A 10,409-nucleotide genomic window follows, 5' to 3' on the forward strand; every position below is an offset into this window, starting at 1 on the left:
AGTCAGGGCACACATGAGAAGCCACAATCTGCTTCTCTTCCTGTCACTCTTCCCTCTCTCTCTCTCTTCCCATCTCTCAACCAGTGGATCAACTGGTCCAAGCATCAGCCTTAGCAGCTGAGGATAGCTTGGTTTATTCAAATATTGGCCCCAGATGGTGTCGCCAGGTGGATCCCAGTCAGGGCATATGCGGGAGTCTGTCTCACTATGTCCCCTCCTCTCACTTAAAAACAACAACAACAACATAGGAAAAGATGCTCAGCATCATCAGCCATCAGGGAAATGCAAATCGAAACCACAATGAGATACACTTCACACCTGCTAGGATGGCTGGAAACAATAAGTCAGGTAACAACAAGAGTGATGAGAAGGTGGAGAAATTGGAACCTTCATACATTGCTGGTGGGGATGGAAAATGGTGCCACCACTGTGGAAAACAGTTTGCTAGGTCCTCAAATGTTAAACAGAGTTACCATTAAGACTCAGCAATGGCCCTGGCCAGTTGGCTCAGCGGTAGAGCGTCGGCCTGGCATGTGGGGGACCCAGGTTCGATTCCCAGCCAGGGCACATAGGAGAGGCGCCCATTTGCTTCTCCACCCCCCCCCTCCTTCCTCTCTGTCTCTCTCTTCCCCTCCCGCAGCCAAGGCTCCATCGGAGCAAAGATGGCCCGGGCGCTGGGATGGCTCCTCCACCTCTGCCCCAGGCGCTGGAGTGGCTCTGGTCGTGGCAGAGCATCGCCTCCTGGTGGGCAGAGCGTCCGCCCCTGGTGGGCGTGCCGGGTGGATCCCAGTCGGGAGCATGCGGGAGTCTGTCTGACTGTCTCTCCCCGTTTCCAGCTTCAGGAAAAAAAAATACAAAAAAAAAAAAAAAAAAGACTCAGCAATTCCGCTCCAGCATATATACCCAGGAAAACTAACAGCAGATATCCACACACAAACCTGTACACAAACATTCACAGCAGCATTATTTTTTTTTTTTGAGATATTTTCTTTTTTTTTTTTTACAGAGACAGAGAGAGGGATAGATAGGAACAGACAGGAACGGAGAGAGATGAGAAGCATCAATCATCAGTTTTTCGTTGCAACACCTTAGTTGTGCATTGATTGCTTTCTCATATGTGCCTTGACTGTGGGCCTTCAGCAGACCAAGTAACCCCTTGCTCGAGCCAGTGACCTTGGGTCCAAGCTGGTGAGCCTTGCTCAAACCAGTTGAGCCCATGCTCAAGCTGGCGACCTCCAGGTCTCAAACCTGGGTCCTCTGCATCCTAGTCCGACGCTCTATCCACTGCGCCACCACCTGGTCAGGTGGCAGCATTATTCTTAATAGTCAGAAAGGAGAAACAACCTGAGTGACAGACAGTTCTAAGCACTGAGAGGTCAATGTCTGCTATCCCCAGTCTGTCAAGAAAGAAGGACTGAGTTGATCCCTAGAGAGTGGGAGAGGACCTGAGAGATAAGAGTTGGATTCAGTGGCAGAGTAGAAGAATGACCCAAGAGCCAAAGGAAGGCCTAGTTTACTTTTCTGGGAAGTGTTATGGCAAACCTGGAAATAAAGCTAGAAAGGTCGGGTGAGGCCCTAAAGCCATGCCTAGGAGTCCACCTTCCTCTGATGTTAGAACAGGAGGAGGGCACCAAACAAACTGAACACAGTTGGGAAGTGTCTTACCCAACATGACAAGAAAGGTACAGGTGCAAGGGTCTGATGTGAAGAACTAGCCATTTTCCAAAATGACCACCATGCTATCAATCCAATGGGCAACTCGGTCCTCATTTTGTTGGCCCATCACAGCATGTGACATGGTGGTACACTCCCTCTTCCCCTATGCACTTTCCTCATTCAGTTTCCAGGTCACCTCACTTGGTTCTTCTCTTAGCTCCTGTCAGTCTCCACCACTGGCTCCTCTTCCTACCCCTGGCCTGTTGGAGGCTCTCATGAACTCCTGTGGTACAGTGCCTTTATCTCTCTGTTCCAAATACCATCTAAGGGTCAATGATCCCAAATTTATATCCAAAGTCCAGGCTTCTCTTCCAAACTCCAGACTCATATATTCAACTGGCCACTCCATCCCAGACCCCCAGTATCTGGCAGCATGTCACCTACTAATACACTACGTCTGCTTCTTGTTTTCTTGCTTCTACCCTGGTAGAATGCACACTCCTTGAGGACAGGGTTGGTTCACTGGTATTCTAATTGCCTCCAGGAGTGCCTGGCGCATCGTGGGCACTTGTTAAGGATTTGTAAAATAAATGAATGGAGGGTGGTGTATGAACCCTCATAAGGTGCTGTTAACTAGGAAAAAGGAAGTGGCAGTGAAAGTAGGCAAGAGAGGGGGAGATGAGTAACTCTCAGTTGCCACGTGAAACCTGAAGTGGCAGATAGGCATTTGGGTGGAAATATCTGGTATGATTTTGAAAATCTGAGAGGTCATGGCCAGAGACATGGTCATGGAGCAGGCAGGTGAAGCCACAGAGGTTGGCAAGATCTCCAAAGAAAGGAATAATTGAACAAAGGAAATGCAAACCATATTCTGACTCCAGGGGCCAGCTAGTTGATGAGTAGACAGAGAATACATGAGATGAGCAAAGGAAACATTTGCAATGATCGCAGTGCACTTAGCTCAGGCTACTGAGAGGTCTGGGAATGAACCCAGTCGGGGGAGCTCCTCACAGACTCTGAGCTCCCCCCAAGTCCTGGTGTCGACAGCTCTCACAGGACATTGGAATCACCTGTTCCCTGTGGCTCCCTCACAACTCTGAAGCATCCTTGAGGGCAGGGACCTGGCCATTTTCAGTTACTGTGTTTCACAGTATTTATAGCCCCAGCACCTAGCACAGTCCCCTACACACACAGGAGTCCCTTGGTAAACACTGGCACAGTGAATCAAGTTGTGAAGAGAATGAGTGGCAGTGAAGGTAGGTAAAAATAGAAGGAAGCTAGAAGATCGTTCAAGATGAGTTAAATTTACCCTCCATAAGGAAAGATTCCTGCACATAAGTGGTACAATGAAAATCTGTTTGTGGAGCAGGGAGATGAGTCAGGATAGAAGTGTAAGTTTGTTTGTTTACTATCCAAGGATAAAATTATTTTTCTAAAACAAACCAAATGTATCGAATAACTAGTTAATTTCTCCACTTTTATGCTCAAGACATAATTTATTATGCAATAAAATCATGTCCTAGAAAATTCTTCTATTGGTCTACACAGCCTATCTACCCATCAGCACGAGATAACCAGCACCAATAAACTGAGTTGATAGAATTTTAGTCAAAGGAAGAAAATGTGTTATCTTTCTGTACAATCTCATTACATTTTTGAAGAACTCTTCCCCAGGGAGGTCAGTTCTTGGCCAAGGCAGCAGAGCTCATGTGAAATGCCCAGTGGTTCAGTGTCCTGGTTGGCTAGATTTATAAACTGGTCCATTCCCAACTCATTGCCCAGGATGGGAACCAAAGAATGCTGTATTCATTGCTGGGACTGTGCGAATTCATCACCCAAAATTAAGAGCTTATCTCATGGGGAGAAGCAGACCTCCTATAAGTCTGCTGTGGTCTACAGGAAGGCTCTCCATTCCACCACAGAACATGTCCTTTTGCCTTTGAACGGCTCTCTAAGGCCATTAGACCAGCAGCCCTCAATGTTTTGGTCTTAGGGCTCCTTTACACTCTTAAAAATTATTAAAGACCCCTCCCAAAAAAATCTTGTTTTTATATAAATTATATAGAGCAATATTTATCATTCAGTAATTAAAACTGAGAAAAATTTAAATATTTATAATACTTATATCATAATGAACTCATTACATGTTAACATAAGTAACATTTTTTACAAAAATAATACATACTCAAAAATACTTTGGGAGAGGAGTGTCATTGCTTTACATTCTGCAAATCATAGTGATTGATGTCTGTCTCAATGGAAGACAACAGAACTCACATCACCTACCTGTGATCTGCTAGGAGAGCTATGTCGCCTCTGCTGACCTGCACTGCATACATGAGAGCATGGGAGTACAGAAAGCAAATAACACTTTAGTATTACTAGGAAAAGTTTTGACCCTGTGAATTTCTTTTTTTCTTTTAAGATTTTATTTATTGATTTTACAGAGAGAAGAGTGAGGATGCGAGAAGTATCAACTTATAGTTGTTTCATTTTAGTTGATCATTGCTTGATTGTCATATGTGCCTTGACCTGGCAACCCTGGGGTTTTGAACTGGCAACCTCAGGTCAATGCTCTATCCACTGCCACCACCACAGGCCAGGCAAACTCCATAAATTTCTTGAAAGTCTCCAGGACACCCCAGAGTCCCTAGATCACACCTGGAGAACTGCCACATTAGGTCGTTGCTAAGGGGTTCTGAACCCAGGTTTCAGCTTGTTTCTCACTACCCTAGTTACCGTTGTGGGGAAACAGCTGTGTTAGGCTTACTCGCTGGTTTCCCGGCTGCACTTTGAACAATTAGTGCGTGAGCATGCGGCAGAAAACCACATGTGTGTGTCTCTATGAAAGCTACGGTGCTTTTCCGGGGGTGAGAGTGGGGTGATTCTCACAGATCACTCTCCCACCTCTGTGAGGTGTGGTTCCCTGATTCCCTCAGCTGCCAACACAAGGGGCAGTCTTTCTGATCCCTTGTACTCCTCCACTGTGAAAAGTAGGTTTTCCTTTGTTTATCTGCTCACCTGTCTTAGTGAGCCTCCAATAAACAGGTATGGCCCAACACTTTCCAGTTCTGCAGTTCCACTACCTTCTGCCCAAATTCAATGAGAACCTGCCTGGCCTCAGCCACCAGCATTACACCCTGTAAACCAGCATCTCAAGGCTTCTGCTACTCGCTTGGAGGTCTACTGGCTTCAGGGCATCTCCACATTCTGGTCCTTTGTTGGCCCAAATGTCATCCCCCCTTCTCACACCCTTTCATGTGTGACTGGTCAGAAATCTTGTTGGCACATCTCAGGTTTGCCTCTTCTCCCCCTTTACCCTCTTTCTGTAAACCCTTATCCCATGTGTCTGGATCAACCAGCAACTATGGGACTGGTTTCCCTGTCCCCAAACTCTCCCTGTCTGTCTGTTCATGATGTCTTACAAACCACTGACAGACTTACCCTACTAAAAACAGGCATGCCTTGTGACCAGCTACAGACGCCTTAACCCACCAACCACCGACCATCCAGCCATCTGTTATGACCCTCCACGTGGTGCATTCCAACACTTGGTTCCACAGTTTCACCTCTTTCTGGACTGGTGCCTGTTGCCACTATGGGCAGAGGGACTGCCTCCCCCACTGACTCAGCTCTGCCGTGTGACTTGCTTTAGTCCATGAGATGTTAGGAGACTTGACCCAAGCAGGGGCTTGAATAAGCACTTACACAGTTGTTTCCTCTTTGTGCCTCTGACAGCCCCCATGAGGAGGCATGCTCAAGCTGGCCCTTTGAGGCAGCACTGTCCAGTAGAATTTTTAGGCATAATGGAAATGTTCCATAGCAGGTCTGTCCAAGATAGAAATCACTAGCCACAGGAAGGTGTCAAGCATTTGAAATGTGGCTAGTGTGACAGAAAGGCTAAAACTTTATTATTTAATTTATCCAATTTTAAATTGCTACATATAGTTAATGGCTCCCACACTGGACCAGACAGCTATGGAGGATGAGAGACCCATGGAGCAGAGTCAAATTACCCCAAATAGCCCTGCCAGAGCCACCCTAGGTCAGTCCATCCTGCTGCTTCCAGGCACAGGAGCAATAAGGCTTACAGTCATATGCCACTGAGGTCTCCTTGTTGTTTCTTGTGTGTGTGTGTGTGTGTGTGTGTGTGTGTGTGTGTGTGTGTGTATTTTTCTTAAGTTAGAAGTGGGGAGGCAGAGAGAGAGACTCCCACATGAGCCCGACCAGGATCCACCCGTTAAGCCCACCAGGGGGCGATGCTCCATTGCAACAGGAGCCATTTTAGTGCTTGAGGGGAGGCCATGGTGCCATCCTCAGTGCCCGGGTCAACTTGCTACAATGGAGCCTTGGCTGTGGGAAAGGAAGAGAGAGAGAGAGAGAGAGAAAAGAGAGGCCAAAGGGTGGAGAAGCAGACGATCACTTCTCCTGTGTGCTCTGACCAGGAATCAAACCCAGGACATCCACACATCGAGCCAATGCTCTACCACTGAGCCAACCAGCCAGGGCTTCCTCGTTGTTTCTTATATAGCAAAAGCTGATACATTCTACCTCCTGACCTCACTCTATCCAGACAGAAACCCCCTATTTGGATGGAAACACTCTGCTCCAGCTGGATCACATTCCACAGTCTCCCAGCACACACCAGGCTCGGGCCCGTCTTCATGCACTTGCCCTACAGTGCGTCCCACCTGGGACAGCCTCTCTGTCCCCCTCTACCCACTGAACTGAGACTGTCTCTCAAGTTTTACATGTAACCTTGTCTGTCAAGTCTTCTGACTAACCTAGCCCATAAGAATCCCTGTGTGCATGTCCACATATTTCGGGCTTGAGGCTTGAAAGCTTTCTGAGTCAGACATAGACTTGGTATGGAATCCTAGTTTGGGCACTTAACTGGTGGTATGGCCTTGGGTTATTACTAATTGTTATTTCTTCATCTGAAAAAAAAGGGGAGTTGTTTTGAGGATTAAACAATGTCAAACTAGCAAGTCCCTGATATGTGTAGATATACTCATCCAATAATTGTTTTCTTTCTCCGTGGGTGTTCCTTCCTTTTCCTTGTCCAGTGCCTAGAACAGTACAGACCATCTGGTTCATGCTCACACACCCTGTTAATTCAGTTTCTCAGTCAGGGCCATGTGAGGGTTTCTATCGGCTCAAAGAGCATCTACACAGCTACAGAGAGTGACAGACACTGGGCTGGGTCTCTAGACACCCGTCACTTCCTAAGAATGCAGCCTCTAGTTGTCAGCTCTCTTTTGAGGACTGCCTCCATTGAAGAAACTGTCACACCTCCTTCTAAGGCTGCCCTTATCCAGTAACTGATCACTGTAAGGGCCCAGAAGCCCAGCCCTCTCATACAGACCTGAAACAGCTGTGAAAGGCCATCCCACCTTCAGAACAAGCAGAGGGCTGGCTCAGACGGTGCTGGGACTGTATTGCAGCTGAGCTTCCCCTCCCCTCACCCCTTCTTCAGTCCCCTCCTGTCCATAGGTATGAATCTGAGGCGTGCCCCTTATGAAATAACCTGCATGCTAAGCTGCCTCTCAGATTCCACTCCCTGGAAACCCAACTTGCAGCACAGATATAAATAAGATCCATAGCAAACTCTGGGATTCTTTCTCACAGAAATGCCAATTAAACTCAAGCAGATCCAGAATGTACTGTTCAGCAGGAATCATTTTTGACAACAGATTTTCAAGGTCTTTAGAATGCAATGTGGTTAGTCTGACGCCATGAGTAAAGGAGGAGCAGGAGGTACCATATTTAACACTGGGGTTCTTAACATAGGCCCAGTGACTCCATGTGGGTTCATCAATAAAATGTAGATGAAAAAAGTAATCTGCCTGACCAGGTGATGGTGCAGCGGATCGAGCGTTGGACTGGGATGCAGAGGACCCAGGTTTGAAACCCTGAGGTCGCCAGCTTGAGCATTGGCTCATCTGGCTTGAGCGCGGAGTCACTGGCTTGAGTGTGGAATCATAGACATGACCCCATGGTCTCTGGCTTGAGCCCAAAAGTCACTGGCTTGAGCAAGGGGTCACTCGCTCTGCTGTAGCCCCTGGTCAAGGCACATATAAGAAAGCAATCAATGAACAACAAGGTGACACAATGAATAATTGATGCTTCTCATCTCTCTCTCTTCCTGTCTGTCTCTATCTGTCCTCTCCGTCTCCTCTCTCTGTCAGACCAAAAAAATAAAAAGAAAAGAAAAAAAAATTTTTTTTTCAGTAATCCCTAACTGCTATTTAGCATTTCCTTCCATTATGTACAGAGGCAGCAATCATTGGTGGTAGCACTCAAGGGTTCTGCCACTGGTGGAAGTCACAGGTATTCTCATGTCACATGACAGTCACTGCAGGGGTCTCCAATGTTTGCTGGCCCTCCAAGTTCAGTAATTATCTGACACACTACTGGACGTGCTACTACACCTCACTATTTATTGTGGTTAAAAAGAAGCGCATGTATAACATTACAAAACTTTGGTCTCTTATTTTGATCTGTATTTCAATGTAATTTATTACCTTGGCCATCCTGTGGGTTTTATTTTATGCATTTAAAAACATTATTCTAAAAAGGGTCGTACAGGCTTCACCAGACTGTCCAAGGTGGTCAGCGCGGTAAGCCAGCTAGAGAAGTGTCCCTGAGGGTGGAGATTTTCATGTCTCATTCTTTTTAGGCAAAGCGACAAGTTCCACGTGGGTGTGGCCCAAGGAGCAGTCCGCCCCGCACACAGCCATTCCCGGGAGGGACCGACTCCAGCTGCTGCTGTGCCGTCCCCCCTCTGGAATGCACACAGCTTTATATGAAATCCACATGGTACGCAGCTGGGGGAGGAGCGCCACCAAAGGCCTTGACCGACAGGACAGCGCCCTCGATCAGTCCTGAGCAGGCTCAAGAGATCTATAGGTCACCTAGCCCCGCTCCTCATCTGGGACCTCCACGGTGACAATGCTTGTCTCCAGGAAACTGGATGACCGGGAGCCCTGCTTCCCCAACCCTGAACTCTGGACTAAAATGAGCTCAACTGGAGAGCACAGTCGTTGACAAGACAGATGCGGAGTTCGCACACAACTAGTGCAGAGGCCCGTCTGCTCGGTTCCCGGGATGGAGAACCGGGCTGAGCGGTCTTCTCCTGCCCCTGCGCCCGCTGCGCCCCAGCTCTGGACATTGCCCCCAGGAGCTACAGCGCGCGCGCCTGGCCCCACCAGGCTGGTGACCTGTCCTCAAAGGCTCAGGACAATGGCGAGACAGACTTCCCCGCCGCGATGTCGCGCACAACCGCGGGAGAGAACACTTCGCCTGGGGTCCCTGGGTCGCGAGTCCTGGAGGGAACAGGGTGCAGACGGGGTCGCGCAGACGGGGCAAGCTCCCCAACCCCGCGAGCATCTCGGCGACGGGGCAATGGGGACGCCGGGGACCAAAAGGCGGGAGCGCACTGGGCTTGGAGACCTAGCGTGCGCCCCGCGTTCCCCCGCCAGCGGGTCGGTCCCCGCCCCCGACGCCCACGTCCGTCCGGCTCCGCTGCGGCCCCGGCCTTCCTGCCTCCTTCCTCCCTTAGCCTCTCGGTCCCCCGCCCCGCGCTGGCTGCCCCTCTCCTCCCGGGACACACTCACGTAGACTGAGTGGATGTCGGTTTTGTCGAAGAAGCGCAGCGCAGTGCTCAGCTCCAGGGCGGGGGAAACCCGGTCGTCGCCGAACTCCAATTCCAGGTCCCCGTGTCCCGGCCCGAAAGGGAAGAGCTCCTGGCGACGCAGGCAATACCCGGGCCCCGCCAGGAGCAGCGGCAGCAACAGCGCTCGCGTCCACGCAGCCCGGCTCCAGCTAACCGTGGCCCACATGGTCTCCAACTGCGGTCCCGCTACCCTAGTGGCTCGGTGCCTGAGGCTGGAAGGCGGAGATGTAACCCGACGCCCCTCGGCAGCCCCTCCCCGGTGATGGGGGAGGAGAAGAGGAGACTAGGGGACGGGGGAGGGGTGGGGGCGCCCGTGCGCAAGGCGCGCCCAAGCCGCCAATGTCCTCGCGGGAGGGAGGGCAACACCGCGCCCACAGCACTGGTCCCCGGGGTGGCGTAACCAGTGACCACGATTCCCGAAACCATCCGGGTTCGCACTGGACGGCCGCTGCGGGGACGGAAGGTGGAAACAGACCGCCAGGCTCTGCACGGTGTCCGGGGTCAGGGCTGAATAGTGGAGAGATACGGAGAGAAAGCGCCCTGGACGCAGGTGTGTACCTGAACGGCGGGCTATGTGCCCACCCGGAGGCTGTCTGGCGGACCCCCACGGTCCGACTCTGGTGGGAAGAAGGGTAGGTGCTAGGGACTGGGAAGAAAGGCCCAGGCCTCAAACACGTTCCTTTCCTATTCCTCCTGTATTGATGAGGGATCATGGGTTCCCTAAAGTGCATGCTCCGGCAGAAATGGGGTCCTACCCTCCAAGACAGAGACACGAGTAACCGCTCAGTGTTAGGTGGGGTGGGGTCTCGAAGCGCTAAAGGACATTTGGGCTGGAATAACTAGCCAAGGAGTTTCAGTGGGATGTGGGAATCTGGGCAGGTCTAACGAAGAGTCAGAATTTCATCAGGAGGCTGGAGAAGGGACATTTTGTAAAGTGGACTGAGCTGTGGGTGGAATCAAGAACCAGTGAAAATTTGGGAAAGGACTATTCCAAGTAAAGTCTGTAATATCAAACCTAGGAATTTAAACTCACTGTAACACTCAGAGAACTATTGAAAGTTTTTTACAACTGGAAATA

At 49.9% G+C, this 10,409-nt stretch overlaps 1 protein-coding gene across 3 annotated transcripts in view; it reads right to left on the reverse strand.

The window, feature by feature from the left end:
- The window catches only part of NID1 (nidogen 1), a 96,261-nt gene extending 86,684 nt beyond the window's left edge, over positions 1-9,577 (reverse strand). For all 3 annotated transcript variants that reach the window (XM_066235736.1, XM_066235732.1, XM_066235723.1), the window contains exon 1: positions 9,273-9,577. In XM_066235736.1, the coding sequence (XP_066091833.1) occupies positions 9,273-9,497 (225 nt within the window). In that variant the 5' untranslated portion in view covers positions 9,498-9,577. The remainder of the gene's footprint in view (positions 1-9,272) is intronic.
- Between the last annotated feature and the right edge of the window lie 832 nt (positions 9,578-10,409).

Source organism: Saccopteryx bilineata, chromosome 1 (assembly GCF_036850765.1).
Source record: "Saccopteryx bilineata isolate mSacBil1 chromosome 1, mSacBil1_pri_phased_curated, whole genome shotgun sequence".
NCBI classification, from domain to species: Eukaryota; Metazoa; Chordata; class Mammalia; order Chiroptera; family Emballonuridae; genus Saccopteryx; species Saccopteryx bilineata.